The following is a 16,455-nucleotide window of genomic DNA, read 5'->3' on the forward strand; positions in this document are numbered from 1 at the left end:
TCACTCTGTACTCCTGTCCTCACATCTCCAAGTTCTTTTTCCCACCAGGCACCCTCCCTTTTCCCTCTTTTCCCTGATCCCACACTGGCATCCCACCATCTCATCACTCACCTTCTTTCTCCTCCTACTTCTCTTCCTCTAAATCTCTCTCCTCCTCCTTCCCCCTGCTCTGCTGTCCAGACACACACACTTCCAAGCGGAGCGTCTGCAGTGTGCTGCCAGTCCGTGAGCTGGAGAGACACTCAGACAACACAAGAGGAATCTTCAAAGTCTTTGTCTGCAATTTCTTGAATTTTTCTGCCTGTGGATGCAAATGTGAGACCTACTTTTGCTTTTCCTTTTTTTGCCTGAGTTATTTCCAGAAAAAGACGCAATGCTTCCATTCTTCATCTTGACTTTTGCTGGTGAGTAGTTTTTAACGGTTGTGCCAGTGCTGGGGCATGAGGGCATGTTTCTCTTGATGCCAGTTGCTATGATTCATACTTACCATTCCCTCTCTCCACTTTCTCCCCTCTCTCTTTTTCTCTGTGCTCAAAGCCACCATCCAAGCCCATAACCAACTGTTGCCAGGCTCCTGCAACTTTGAGTCCAACACCTGCGGATACACGTCAGATGCAGACTTTACTACCTGGACACTGCACAAAGATGGTACTGGGAGACTTGCCACACAGCATCTTCAGTCTTTTTTTTTTGAAAACATTTTTTATTTTGAACTAAGTTTAGGCTTTATCATGGCTCTTGTAGAAGCAATTCAGCTGTGGTGTTGCAGTTGTTTTGGTGCTGATCTGGGCCACACCACCAAAGCACACTGGTGAATAGAAGCCCATCTGGTCTGCATTGATTTAAGCATCTCCAAACATCTGGAGTCAGTGAAATAACACATTTAGGCATTCTGCGTTGGTAATGTAGCTGATACAGATGAGTTTTGTATACCAATATATCTTAGTTATGTAAGTCTCTATTTATTTGAAGTGATCAAAGCCAACAGATGACTACAGTTAAGATAATTTACATTACCTTATTGTAGAACTTCACAATTGCCGCCAACTTGCTGTCAACTTTTCATTTACTGCATCTGAGCTATGTTTCATGTGTGAAGCAAAATGTTGAGAAGGGTCTAGCTGCGGATATATCTGCAGAAATGTTGCAGCAGGATCCTGTCAAGATAATTGCGACATGAAGTGGGGCCTGCTTTAAGAGGTGGAGGTCATGTTGTCTCAGTTTTTCGACCTGATTTTGAATGCCAGACTCAAAATTTATGATGCACCAGAATCGACTTGACTTTATTCTCAGCATAAAATGGGCTCACATGCTCTCTTTCAAAGCCTAGGCAAATCAGGGAGCCACATTTGGTCAAGAGAATACATTCAGTGCTCCAGCCAACTTCAAGGTCCCATATTGTAAAAAGTGAGATTTCCTTTTTTGATTACAAAGCAGGTTGAGGGGCTATATAAATAGTGTGAAAGTATCAAAATGCTCAATCCACAGAGAAATGCCCACCGCCCATGTTCAGAAACTGTGTCTTTAAAAGAGCCGTCAGGACTTCTGTACAGTGGTGATGTCACAATTATCCTATAAATAGGTGCGAAGATGCTGAGAGTGCAGATGTGGAAGACCGCGAAATACTGACCAATCAGAGCAGAGTGGGCTTTTTCCAAGCATTTCAAACAGAGGGGGGATATAGGTATATTCCGACATACATTATGATGAAAATAACGTGTTTTTGGAACTCAAAATCATGTAAACATGTTCCTATAGAAACCTAAAATGCAAGTATGACCCTGGAAATTAGCATAATATGGGGCCATCTCTAAACTAATACCAAAATCCTAATTATTTTAACCTCATACATGGCATAGCCATGAACAAGCAGGAAGAAACAGATTTTAAATTGTTAAAACACTTGATTATCAAGTTGGCGTTAAATACATTTGATGACTGTGAACCAACCACTTGATTGATTGACTATGCAATTTTGATAGGTGTATGATTCTTGTTATATCTCATCTACACCCAATGGATTGGTGAAGCAGACTTCCTTCTACAGCATCACCATGTTCATGCTTCTCCAGCAGAAAGTGTATCTGCAGCCAGACTCTGTAGGAAACACTCCTTATTAAGACTTTCCCCCCACCATGATCTTTGCTCATACTTGTCTGAAAATGACTCTGCTGTTGTAGCCTGTCTCCCTGTCAGTCTTCGCGCTTAGATATGTCAACTTCTTTCTCTGTTCCTGTTTCCATCTGTGTTGCCACTGCCTGCCGGCTTGTTAAAAGGTCAGTGTAGTTGTTGTGTTAATGGTGTGCTCAGTACTTGCTCAGTTATTCTCCTCTCTCATTCTTCTTTTCATTCTCTGTGCTCTGTGCAGCACAGTCAGACGAGGCTGTAAGAGAAGTGAAGTCATGTCAAATGTATACATTTTGTAAATGTAAATGTAAAATTTTTACTTTTTTATGAACTTTTTTCTTTTCTGAATCCAAACAAGGCAGAGACACTGATGAAATCAAGACAATACGTCAGCTTGTGTGTGCCCCAAAGTAATTATGTTATGTTTCAATTTAGTCTATTTGTACAAACATTGGCAAACAATTGCAGTTTATTGCTTAAAAATGAGAAGAAAAGCATCTTGAATTGAGCACATTACAGGTGAAGTGAGGTCTCAGCTCTCAGTGTGTGTTTTTCAGGATATGGGAGCCCCAAGGCAGCAGGGCATTCCACAGGGACAACTAATAAATGACAGTGAGGAGAGCTCAGAGACCACTGGAGCAAAAAAGAAGCTAAGAGTCGCTGTTAGAAAGGAAACCGAATTCCAGATTTCCTGAATTTTTTGATTTTTGTATCTTCTTTCTGAAAAAAAAGTTCCATTAGAGACCATATCCAGTCAGTGTCTTCCCTGTTCAAAAGAGAAGATGTTGGGATTGTCTTATTTTCAGCTAGCGCCATCATTAGATCAAAATTTCCGTCTGCCTTGTCTAGGCCTACGGTTTATGGCAACCAAATACAGGCAAAGCTAAGTAGGCTTCATAATAATAATATAATAATCTTTGAATCCACTGACCCAGACCTGCTTAGCTGAATTTCTTTTTCTTACTTAGTTTTTAGGGGAATCCCTACAGAGCGTAAGGTGGATAGATTCATGCCTCATTTGCAGCAAGCAACTTTTTTGAAAACAAACATTTTTGTTACTGGTCATTTATCGTACCACAAAGCTTTGGGAGGCAATTTACTCATGTCCCATGGAATTATTTATTATTATATTTATATTTAACACTACTTTACACAAGTCTATGGAAAGTTGTTTGTTTTAGGAAATGGGTTAAACATGCAAAACAAATATCTCTAGCATAGTCAAATAGACAAAATGTCTGCCTAAAATCTATTCTATAATGTTTTTTTTCTAAGTCCCACATCATTTTTGTTCTAGGCCGTTTTGTTGCAGTGGATGGAGCTATAAGTGAGGACCAGGATGAGGAAATAAGTGCAGATACCGGGCCACAGAGAGAGATCACAGGGGTCCTGCTGAGTCCTGCTCTGGAACAGGATGAGTGGAGCTGCCTGAGGCTCGTCTACCAGATCAGCGGGTCGGGAAGCCTGAATGTCCTGCAGCGCATGGAGGGAAAAAGCTTTGACAAACCACTTTGGAGCAGCCACACACCCTCTGACAGCTGGGTCATCTCAAGCATGGACCTGCAGAACAATACTGAACCTTACAGGGTAATGTACTTTTTAAAATAAGGTCTGATAACAGTAAAGGTCAGGTGGTCACTAAAAAAATTTTTCATATTCATGTATCATACGGAGACCTTGAATTTCAACAAGTTTAAAGAGAATTTAACATGTGGAAGTAAACTCAAAATAGTTCAAATTGTGCAAAACATGTAACAATTTCACTCGAGCACAACATTTGTGATGAGAAGTAAAAGTTTAATTAAATCAAACAAACCGTTATGCACAACTATAAAAACAGTATTATTCAGTATTAGGGCCAGTGTAAGGAAGCAAAAATTAGAGATTTAGAGAATAAAGGTTTTAAAAAGGCCCAAAAGTCATAAATGTGACAAAAAAGCAATAACATTTCAAAATAAAGTTAGAAATATGTAATATTATGAGATTTCAGGGAATGGAGGTATAACAAGCATCATCACTGAAGGGTCCTGTGCAATTCTCCAAATATTAAAGTAGTGAACTTTAAGATACATTTAAAATCACTTGATGACTTAAAAACATTATGTCATTTTTTAGAAATAGTAACTGCTGATTTTCCTTTAATTGAAAGAAAATAGCAGAGGTGCTGAAAACTACCTTTCATGTTGAAAAGAAGACAGATATAGGTTGACATTACACATGCAGGCCCAAATTGAAGCCAGCATGAGGTGTGTGGAGAAACACAAAGACACCTACACCCACACATTATATAAACACTGTGGGAATAGTACAGCACATGTTTATATTATACGCAGAGGCAAAGCTGACTCTGACAAGGTCGTGACCTACATAATGGTAAGTAGGGTCTGTGCTATGTGTGGGCCCCTCAGCACATACCATAACGTATTTCAGTCCACACCGGGGTGAAAAAATGAACGTTATTGGTTCAAACTTCACATTGACAAAAAAATGAAAAAATATTATTCTCGTTGAACACAAACTCACCAACCTATTCTCGTGGCTTGAACTTCTTACAAAAGGGAAGGCTCTATTTTCTAGATTTAAAAAATAACAATAACACAATAATGACAATGCTTATGTATTTGGTTAAAAGTGCTTTAATCACTTTATTTTCCCCAACGAAGGAATGATTCAATATTTTTATCTGGGTTTGGAGCAGAAGTTCGGTTGTGGTTAGCTTAGCTTGGCATAAACACTGGAGGCAAGCTAATACAGCTACCCTGGCTCATCTCTCCAGTGAAATAGTAGGAAATAGGATTAAACAAACCAGATTCACTATGTTAATCACTCAGCTTTAGATGTTCCCTTTGAAGAGAACCAGGCTAGCTGCTTCTCACTGTTTCCTGCCTTTACGGTAATTAAGCTAACCATGTCCCAACTCTCGCGCTGTACTATTTTCATTCAATTCTTAAAATAAGTTTATTTCCCAAAATGTTACTATTGTAACTTAGCAGCTACCAGATGGAAATCAAACAAATCTGTAACGCTACAAAGCTTTTAGCTCATTGGTTTTACGGTACATTTACTGTATAGTTCAGTCTCAGCGCTCTCAACCCAGTTTGCAGTAAACAAGCTCTAAACCACTGCCCAGCACCAAACAACAGACAAAGTTAGCGACTAACGTTAGCTGGAGAATAAAGTGGCAGCTCTTTAGCTGCTATATCTAGCAGCTAAAGAGCCAGATATCTTTCTCAGGAGTTGGTGGAGACCGAGCCAGAGCTAGGAGACTATGAATCTCCTAAAAAAAGTTTTTTTAAAAGTGGTCAATAAATCTCTACGCACACGTGCTGAAACTAGCAGGTTTTAAAGAGAAAGAAAATGAATTACAGATAGAAATTATTAGGAAGAACTCTCTCTCCTCCTGTTTACTGAAGAATTAGAAGAATTACTTTATTTTTATCCCACACAGGGAAATTCAATTTTTTCACTCTTATTATCATACATGTTACACACACAGGCCCGAAATACACACATGCACAACCAGGACCTATACATGCAATTGAGGAGAGATGTTAGAGCGAGGGGGCTGCCAGTGACCAGCGCCCCGAGCAGTTGGGGGTTCGGTGCCTTGCTCAACAGCAGCTCGGCAGTGCCCAGGAGATGAACTGGCACCTCTCCAGCCACCAGTCCACGCTCCATACATGGTCCACACAGGGACTTGAACCAGCGACCCTACGGTTCCCAGCCAAGTCACCTATGGACTGAGCCCCCCAACACTGTAACAACAAGCAACGTACAAAACTCCACTGACACATTTACTCAAACAAAACTATAAAGACTGATCATGAAAGTAACGTTATGTTTAACACTGTAACAAAAAACTAAACATAGAGGTATTCAAAAGGACAGCTGTGCATGCTCTTCAGTCACTACGGCAACCGCAGATGCTTTTAGCTGAAAGTGGCCAGGTAAGTGGTCACTCATTAAACCCAATCACCGATGGGGAAGATGGGAGTCACACATAACCATTGCTCTTTCCTGTCCTTCTCAAACTACGTCTCAATTGCATGTTAATCAGCCCAATTTCAAAAATTTCTCAGGGGAGAAACCCCCGAACCCTGGTCTGGCTTCTGGCCTGCAGCCCCAGACTAGCTAGTGACACGCCTGTTCAAATTACTTCTGAGCTCATGCTTGATCCCACACATTCACATGTCGATTCGTTCTGACTCCCAGCTCGTCCAATATGGCAGCTTGGTCAATGGCCCCTAAAGATCGATGCTAGATTGTATCCACCAAGGGACAACACCGGCATACTGTACAGGCATCAACAAAGAAATGATTATTTGAAATTGTAAGTCACACCCTGATAAGTAATGAGATTTAACGCTAACTCTGTATTGTAACCTAAAATATTGTAACCCATCCATCAATCCATCTTAAACCACTTGTCCCTATCGCTGTCGCAGGGGGGGCTGGAGCCGATCCCAGCTGACATCGGGCGTGAGGTGGGGTACACCCTGGACAGGATGGCAGTCTATCACAGGGCACATAGAGACAAACAGAGACAGACAACCATTCACACGCACATTCACACCTACGGGCAATTTAGAGTCATTAATGAACCTAACACCTGCATGTCTTTGGACTGTTGGAGGAAGCCGGAGAACCCAGAGAAAACCCAAGCAGACATGGGGAGAACATGCAAACTCCACACAGAAAGGCCCCAGCTTCTGGGCACCTCTTGCTGTGAGGCGACAGTGCTAACCACCACCCCACCGTGGCGCCCAAATATTGTAACCCCTTCATAGCTAATGCTAGCTAGCTGCTAACTTAAGTGTTGACGCTTGCATAGCATGCCAGATTTGTTCAGCGACTCGTTTGGTTGGTAGGATCTAGTATCTCGACCATAATGGTTGGGGTGGATGGATGAGTCAAACAAACACAGGACTTTCAGCCGAGACACAGCTGTTCGTGCCCCATGTGAAACTCAACATTAATTAACAAGTACGTTACATAACAAACTTAATCATTTGAACCGGAAACCACCATGTTTTCCTGAACCTAAACAAGTAGTTTTGTCACCTAAACCTAACCCTACACTATATGTTGAAAAACGATGCCAAAGGGGTACCCAGAGAGTCTTAAAAAGTGACACCAAGGGATCCTGATCAGGCTGCAGTATTGGAAGTTGGGAGTGAGAATGTGGTAACCTACGACCCCCGACTTCATGCCTTAACAAGTGTGTTTCTTCTCTGTCTTCCTGGGAGTCATTTTTTCCTCTGGACGTCATTTTACAGAAATCCTGCTGCTCATGAGAGCTTTAAAAGTAAAGTAGATTTCTTTGCGTTTCATGCATGCACTCTCTCCGACCTCCCATACGTCCGCTGACCTTCTGGGATTTAATTCTCATGTCACTCGATATCAGGGTTGCAGAGTTTCATTGAACATGTGTTGTTGGTTAGGTTATCATTGAAGGTAAACCTGGAAGGAGCGCTGGGAGCAGTGTGGCCATCTTTGAGATCCACATCACCCCTGGATACTGCCTTGGTCAGTGACTTCACACATTCATCACTCACACATCTTTAAACAAAAAGGCACATCCACATACTGTATGCATGTAACTCTAGACACAGACCATCTGTGCTCTGTTCCTTTAGCTCACACACATGAACATATTTGGTACATGGTTATGTGAAAAGCCTTTTGCACCCACACCCATAATTAAGGGTCTGTTTCTCGTTTTTCTCTCTGTCTAGAGTGTGATTTTGAGGAGTCTCACCTGTGCGGATACACTAATCAGTGGAACGCCAATGTGAACTGGTATGTGGGAGGAGGCGGGGCCCAGCTCCTTCACAACAACATACCAAATGACCACACATACAACAACAGGACAGGTGAGTTTTAGTCATACAAAGATGTTTTTATCCATAACTTAGAGCTATGCAGGTTTTCATTTTGGGTGAAATGAGCACGCGAATGATATCTAATAACATTCTTATTTTGCATATGGACATAATTATTCAATAAATTGTTCTGATGATATTTATTCCCCACCTTAAAAGATAATCCTGGCTAATTCTATATTTCTCGTATTGTCAACAAATCCTTTGAAAAGACCAAAATAATCCTTTAGTCTCTTAGTACTTCTCTTCTGTGTGTGGCATTCAGCCCCAAGCTCATCCCTTCTTACCAAAGATGTAAATATGTAAAACGGGTCACAAATACGTAGTAAATATTTTTTTCTGTTGTTTCCTAAAGCAGCTGGGCACTGTAGGTTTTTAGCAAATGTTACTGCAACAGGAGTAAGTTTGTTGGGGATTATTTTCAGCAGGGGATTAATGTTTACAGCAGCAATAGTGTGTGAGGGATTGAGTCAAAATGAACTATAATGTCTGTGTCCATGTTAATGAAAGAACATGTTGCCCATACAAAGACCGGCGTGGCTCATTGATCTGTTGTTAATCATTTCTGAACAACAATGGAGCTCTTTGGGACAGAGGAAGATATTTCAGGCTGTGGATGCACACACAATACTTGTTGGACGGATCCATTTATTGTTGGTTTTGGTCTTGATAGGATTTGTTGTCAATAATAAACACATCGTCAGAATTATCCTTTAATTGTCATATACCTGTAAGTGCCATAAAACAGGGAAGCAGACTGTGCTTTCTGCATTGCTCTGACTTGACACGAGTGACAAACATAACATGTTTCCAGTTGTTCAGACTGAGATTACCCAACCTACAGTAAATGTTTGAATGTTAGACCTCAACAGAGACTTTCTTTAACAGTCTTTGTTCCCCATTTTAAGCTTATCATCCAGGATGGTGCCCATATATGTATCACGCGTAACTGCAGTTACAGGCTCGACTCTAATGATAGCGGGAGAAGGACTAAGTAGGAGTATTGCTCCTTTGGTGAAATTCACAAGCTATCTGGTGGTGTTAACAGTAAAAAATGCAACAATTTGTACATCTCAATAATAAAATATATATTATTCTAAATTCTGCATGTGTTCTTTTTACTCTTACTGTAAGTATATTTTCATCCTAGTTATTTTGTACTTTTGCTTAAGTACAACAAAATGCAGGACTTGTTGTTTCTACACTGTTGTATTTACTTAAGTAAAAAATCTGAGTACTTCTTCCACCACTGATGGTAGCTGAGGGGACCCTGTATTCCAAAACCTGACTCATATTTATACTCACGCTCAGGTCACTTGATGTATGTGGACTCCATCTACGCCAAGACTTTCAAAGAAGTGGCCAAACTGGTGTCTCCCATGACGACGGTGCCAATGTCCGGCTGCCTGACTTTTCAGTACCAGCGAAGCGAGGAGAGGGGGAACCTTTTCTCTGTTTTCACCAGGGACCGACTTGGTCAGTACCAGGAGCTGTGGAGGGCAGGGACAGAAAACCAGAGCGATTGGAGAGGGACGCTTGAAGAATGGATACCTGTGCAGGTGGACCTGAAGGCACCATACTCTGTTCAGGTCAGTGTGAACATGTCACGTCATTTAAAGCTCATTTAAAGATGTGATGTCTTTTACATAAACAGATAATGAAATTTACAAAATCAGGGAAAGGGAAACAAAGCATCATACTTCAACGCTCAACTTGAATAACGTTGATATAAGGGAATAGTTAAAGGAACAAAATTTATAGAAATACATGCTGGTTTGTTTGACAAAGTTTACATTTAAATTCAGTAACAAACTGTGCCTTTAAACCAACATACTTTAGTTTGCGCAAAATGAATAAAGAATTGTTGCTCAAAGCTGTACCTCCATTGTTCCTTCTCTGTGAGAGTACACATCTGTGTATTTATGTATGAGTAACTGTCTGTCATGGGTCTGTCTGCCTCTCCAGGTGGTCTTTGAAGTCTCCTTTAACAGTCCGAGAGGCGGACGCGTTGCAGTTGATGACATTTCTTTTTCTCCAGAGTTCTGCAGCACAGACACTGGTGAGATGCAGCCACCGTCACTCCCTGTTAATTCCAAGTACTAAAACCAGAGCCACAAAAGTGTCATCCAACAATATCAACACTCTGATTCCATACATTTGTTCCACAGAGCCGACCTTTGACCCCTCCATCGCCAACTGTGACTTTGAGTCAGGTTTCTGCCACTACATCCAGGACCAGGCCATGTTGTTGTCGTGGAGGAGAGTGTCTGTGAAGCCCAACATATTTAGGAACGGAGACCACACCACAGGGGCAGGTGGGATAAAACAACTGATAATGGATTTTAGAACCTGCATTAAAAGAGAAGTCGATTTTACACATCAAAGTCTGTGTAATGGTGTTTGGGACTAATGTGGGTCAGCGTTGGTTGGGGCTAAAGCTGGAGAGAAAGAACTAAGCTTAACAGACCTCTGTAGCCCGCTCCTGTTGCTTAAGGCTAGTGGCTTGAGGCTTCATTAGCCACTAGGGCCTACTAGCATAACACCAAAATCGGTACAGTTGTGTGAATCAAGTGGTGTTGTATTGTAGGTAAGGAGGGGACCAGGTTTTGACATGGAAGAAGAATGTGAATATAAAAAATATTTGCTATGGTCACAATACCAGCATCAAAAGCTATAAACAGCTAATCATGGCTAGCTACATTGTTGCACACCACAGCCAACCATATATCATTGGTTAATGCTTCACCGTGTCCTTGTAGAGCTGAAAAACGTTAAGGCCAGGTCAACTTTGATTTGTAACGTGTCACGCTTGCCAGACAGGGACAAGTGTCGAGCATCAGTTTGTAGCTTCATGTGACCGGCTTCCATTGAAAATTACTTGCAGTCTGTTGCTTTATTGCTCGCAGTGTGAACACAGTATTACTCTCTGGTTCAGTAAATGTTGCCAGGAGCAGGTGCTTTTATGTTCCATATTACCGGTGTGTTACGTTTGGTGTTGACTTTGTATCTGTCTGTTTTTCCGATTTTTTTCTGACCCCTTGTGGGCAAAAAAAAACACAGCTTTAAAAAAAAGTGCAAACCTCTGGATGATGAGGATGTGGTAAAACAAAGCAGGATTTCAGGCTGAAAAACAGCTGAAAAACGTTGAAATAAAGATCAGTAACAGGTGCAAGTAATGATGGGAACATTCATGGCAAGCAGATTCGCAGGAAGAGACATTTTCGCAAGAAAATAAAAACTATCTTCTCTTTACAGGATATTTCCTGTTGGCTCACTCCCGGCTGAGCCCACACTCTGGTTACGTTAGCCGCCTGGTCGGTCCAACTCTGCCTGGGAACATGAAGTACTGCCTGAGATTCTACTTCTCCCTGAGGGGTGAGCACCCAAGAACTCTCCAGATGAAGGATATTTGCTCAGACTCATTTTATTCCTACGCGTTGGTGTTTGAGTGTGCTGTAATTTATTTTACTGACTCACCAACCCAAAATAACTTTGGCAACTGCAGGTTTCAACCAAACAGACCAGGCTCTCGCTGTGTATCTGCAGCAGCAGCAGAGCAGCAGACAGGAGAAGATTTGGACTCAGGGGGAGAAGTCCAGAGGAATCTGGATGGCGACAGACGTCACTTTCCAGACAACACAGCCTGCCAAGGTCAGAGAGGAAGTGGAAATATCACAACAGTCACAATAACAGTGGAAAGTGAGTGAGAGAAGGAAAGAGGGAAGGAAAGATCAAATAAAAGGGTGAGGAAAGGGAATGAGGGAAGGAGAGAAAGAGGGTGTGAGCCAAAAAATGAATTAAGGACTAGAGGAAGGAACAAATCAACAAACAGAGTGTGTAAATGAATGAATGAAGAAAGAGGGACATGGAGGGAGGAACAATAGGAACAAATGAACAAATAAACACATTAAAACAGGAAAGAAGGAAGGAAAATGTACAAAATAGAAAAAAGAGATGAACGGAGGACAAGAGGCACCAGAGGAATAATTAGACATACACACAAGAGTCATAGGGACTCATCATCTGGGAATCATCTATGTCTAAACAAGATGTCATGGCAATCCATCCAAACACTGGACCAATTGACACTACAGCTATTTAAACAAACAAATAAAAACTCGAGGGACAAAATTAGAAGAAAAGGGGAAAAAAACACCAGGAAAAGTAAGGAGCTGAAAAAAAAAAATAGTGTAATAAAAAGCTCCATTTCTGCTCTGGTGTTTGAGCCTTGAGTTTGTATTTACTTAACTGCCATTAGAGGACACTGTGTCATCATCACGTGCATGATTTATGTGCATGATGAGAATTACCGCTAATTCATGGAGATGCCAAAATGCTCAAAGGCTTTCTCCTCGCTGGCCTTTTGTTCCTCACTGCACATATTGAACCGTTTTAAAACACTCAGGATGTGATTGATGAGTTCTTTTCTCCCTCATGAGGGATTTCTCACACACAGAGCACTAGCAACAACAACAAAGTGTCTGTGGTTTTTGGTTCTGTTCAGAGATAATGGTCTCACAGTGAGCCATGGTTGCGATTCTTCTAGGATGGTGAAGATGGTGAAGATGATGAAGACGCCACTGCTCACTGTTTACCTTTGCTGTTCAGGTGGTTTTTGTCAGCACCTGCAGGAGCTTCTGGGACTGCGGCTCCGTGGCCTTGGACGACATCAGTGTGAGCCTCGGAGACTGTGAGCTGACAGGTACAACAGGTACAAACTAAAAAATGTTCTGTATCTCTTGTAATAGCCTAATCTCAGTACACACATGTTGTCATTGCGTCATTTGCCCTTATTCCGAAAAAAGACAATATTCACACTTGAAATAGAAAATTCCCCAAATATTGCTGTTTACATGAAGCTGTGCAAAATCTGATTTTTTCAAAGTTTTCCACCAGCCTCCGTCTTTCATTCCTTTAACCACCGTCTTTAAAAATTCTGCATTGCAATATTTGCGCATATCCAAAAAACCTTGATGTCTTTCATAAGTTTAAAATGACATGTTTCTCCTTCACCAAAATGTTATAAAAACTCCAACTGAGACACATCCTGAATGTGCTGTATACACGTCCAGAGAATGCTCCTTAAACCTGAATAATACCACAATTTCCCATACGATGTAAACAGAATATGCTTCATCCTGAGAAAGGCCTTATTCGGAATATCCAAACAGAATATGCTGTTGACAGGACGTGTATCAAATTGGGAATATTGTCATATTCCTAACAATTGCAAACACGCTGCTCAAGACGGCAGCGGGTGGAGGAGTCAGAACTTCTGACTCAGAAGGGCCCGAAAAGTAAAGGGTACCACCTTACAAAAGAAAATGTACAACAAAGTAATCCAGGGCCAATCCAAACCTCATTGTGGCCCTAAAAGGGATTGAAGGACGATTTTTTTTAATCACTGTTTTGTGCATAACAAACAAACTCCAAATTGTTTGGGGCCCCTGGTGTCTGCAGGGCTGGCAAAGTGACTGAAATATCAGTTTCATGTGATGTCATGTCAGTCCAGAGAGATGCAGTCAGTTGATGGTTGTGTTTCGGCATTGACTGTCACATAAAGTGTTATAATAATAATATACATCAGACTTATGCAGCGCTTTTCAAAGTACTCTGAGGCTTTACAACTGTAGGTCACATACTGTATGTGTTAGCTAACATGTGTCTTTCATTTTCCCGTTGCAGGCTTGTTGTCGTCCTCTCTGCCAGGACACTGTGACTTTGAAGCGGGCCTGTGCGGCTACACTCAGGTCAAGCAGAGCGATGGTGCTGACTGGGAGTGGAGGAGAGGACCCACCCCGACCTCGTACACCGGGCCAAGAGGAGACCACACCACGGGACTCGGTGAGGGCCCCCTGCTTCAAGTGTTCTTCCAAGTTCACGCTTATAATGCACACAGTTTTCAGGCTCAGAAAGAGGTAGAAAAAGTTAAATTTTTCTTCTGTAGCACAAAAAAACCCCACAGACTTCCACAGCTGTAATCTGTAACCCCTTGACTTTTATGACGACAGGATACTACCTGCACATGGAGGCGTCGCCCATGCTGCCCGGTCAGAGTGTCCGGCTGCTGTCCCGACCTCTGAGAGGCTCCAGGGGGCCCCAGTGTCTGCGTTTCTACTACAACATGTACGGCTCAGGCACGGGTCAGCTCAGTGTTCACCTCCACAAGGACGGGGAGGACACGTTGCTGTGGCAACTGAGTGGCGAGCAGAGCATTGCCTGGCTGAGGGCCACCGTGGAGTACCAGAGTGACAGCCAGCATCAGGCAAGAGTGCAACAAAACATCTCCTGAATGTTTAATATTTGAAGCCTTTAAAAAAAAAATATATATATATATATATATATATATATATATATATATATATATATATATATATATATATATATATGTGTGTGTGTTCATGTCAGACTTTACTTCAGTATTTCCATTTTATTCATACCTCTATTCCACCACAACTTAGAGGGACATCTTGTACTTTATAGTTCACTACATTTATCTGGCTATCTAGTTACTTTACAGATCAGGATTTTACAAAACCCTATGATAAGCTTTTAAAATACATTGCATTAAATATATACAGTATGTTTGTATTGTGCCATAAATAACATGTTTGTCAATTTAAAAGATAATTTTACAGGGCAAGAAAGTTGTAGTTTGTCGTACCAGCTAGTCTGTGTATTTTATGTGAAACCGCTGAGTGAGCTACATGTCTTGTCTCGCACAATATACTTCACCTAACCCACTAAAGCTAGCTAGCTAGGTAAATTAGCTATGTTATGTGTAGTGTAGTGATTCTTTTTATCAGTCAGGAAGAGGAAGAACGAGGAAGACCTGTTGCACACACACACACACACACACACACACACACACACACACACACACACACACACACACACACAGGCATCATAGCTTCAACTAGATGTCACTCACAGGACTAAGACTGTGTCTTAGTTTTGCGACAAACTGCGACTTTCTTGATTTGCACAATGATCTATTATTTATTGACAAACATCATATGTGTAATTAATTTAAACAATTCATTTTCAATTTAAACAGGACCAGTTCACTATCTTAATATTTTTTAATGAAATAAAATCCCTTAGACCATTAAGTGGTCAGAGACCGCGTGGGTCTCTGACTGGGGTGGCTTATCAGATTTCAGGGCCCAGGCCACCCCCCAGAAGCACCCCTGCTGTAGAGGGCTATGCTTGACTACATGCTTACACATTGATGCATCTAGATTAACAATCTAATAATGTAATATTTAATTAGATATCAGACACAAGGGCAATTTTTCTGCAGAATAATTACTTTTGGTAAAAGGGGAATTTGCTAATAATACATGTACTGTACTTTTATTAAAGCAGGAGTTTTTATGGCGTATGGCCATAAATATAACATTATTGTATTGGTACACATAGTTAAGGGTCTGAGTGCTTCTTCGACTGCTGCCTATCACTCACAGTAAGAGGATGATTGAGAAAATGGGTTTTCAGGGCCTTTAAGAAATTGTTTCACTCTGTGTCTCTGTTCCAGATTGTGTTCGAGGCGACCAGGGGTTCATCAGTAAGGAGTGACATCGCCATCGATGACATTATCTTGGAAGGCAGACCTTGCCCAGGTAAACAGTCTACAGTATTTAACACAGCTAAAGATCAAACATCCAAGAGAAACAGGCGCAGTGAATGATCTGATGTGTTTTGGATTCCCCTGCAGATATGATGATCAAGGCCACCGTAGAAACCTCCAATGAGATCGAGTAGAAGGAAAGAAGAAACCAGCTGCGTAGGATGCATGAACCCTGTTTTTTTTGCACATTACTGACTCATACCTTCTGCATGTCAATCTGAACATGTAGAATTGTGGGTAAAAGGAAACTTGTAGTAGTAGTTCTGTTTTCATGGAGCAACACATCAGTTGTGTCATAGTCGGCATTTCTCTCGGCATTGTAGAAACAGAGAGTGTGTTTAACTGTGTTCTTCTTCACATTTATATGCATTAGATTAATGCTCATTGCTCAAATAAAGCGAGAAGGTTATTCAACATTACTTTGGGATTTCTTTTCATTGGGAACAGCTGAATTTAACAGTTGATTTTACTGTGGGATGTTGGTACATTTCCAACATGTTCCTAGTAACAAATTACTAAAAGGACAATGACACTGAAGCAAACTTTGTGACAACGCTGCCTGTTGGTGGCCAATATCCATAAGCATATTAAAAAAATCTGTTAATGATAATATGGCCAGTATTAGGTTTTTTTTTCATGACAGTGCACAAATCCCCCACTGCCTCTACTTTGCTTCTGCAGAACCTTTGCATCCAGACCAGTACTTTAAATTACACTTCATGATTGAAGTGAAATTTGAGCTGTAAGCATGTTGTCTTTAAACATCGCTATAAACAAGTCATCAGCTCAAAATAATGTTTGCATGAATTCAATATG

General features: G+C 41.2%; 1 protein-coding gene across 1 annotated transcript; it reads left to right on the forward strand.

The window, feature by feature from the left end:
* Positions 1-373: 373 nt before the first annotated feature.
* LOC310958363 (MAM domain-containing protein 2-like) lies at positions 374-16,077 on the forward strand (the record flags this gene model as incomplete). Its single annotated transcript, XM_083929267.1, has 15 exons — positions 374-404; positions 538-648; positions 3,425-3,714; positions 7,569-7,653; positions 7,863-8,000; positions 9,321-9,598; positions 9,975-10,068; positions 10,178-10,324; positions 11,265-11,384; positions 11,515-11,660; positions 12,618-12,720; positions 13,695-13,853; positions 14,021-14,274; positions 15,547-15,631; positions 15,727-16,077. 15 exons carry the CDS (start codon positions 374-376, stop codon positions 15,771-15,773), a joined length of 2,088 nt encoding a protein of 695 aa, XP_083785393.1. The 3' UTR covers positions 15,774-16,077.
* Between the last annotated feature and the right edge of the window lie 378 nt (positions 16,078-16,455).

Source organism: Echiichthys vipera (assembly GCF_963691815.1).
Source record: "Echiichthys vipera genome assembly, chromosome: 16".
NCBI classification, from domain to species: Eukaryota; Metazoa; Chordata; class Actinopteri; order Perciformes; family Trachinidae; genus Echiichthys; species Echiichthys vipera.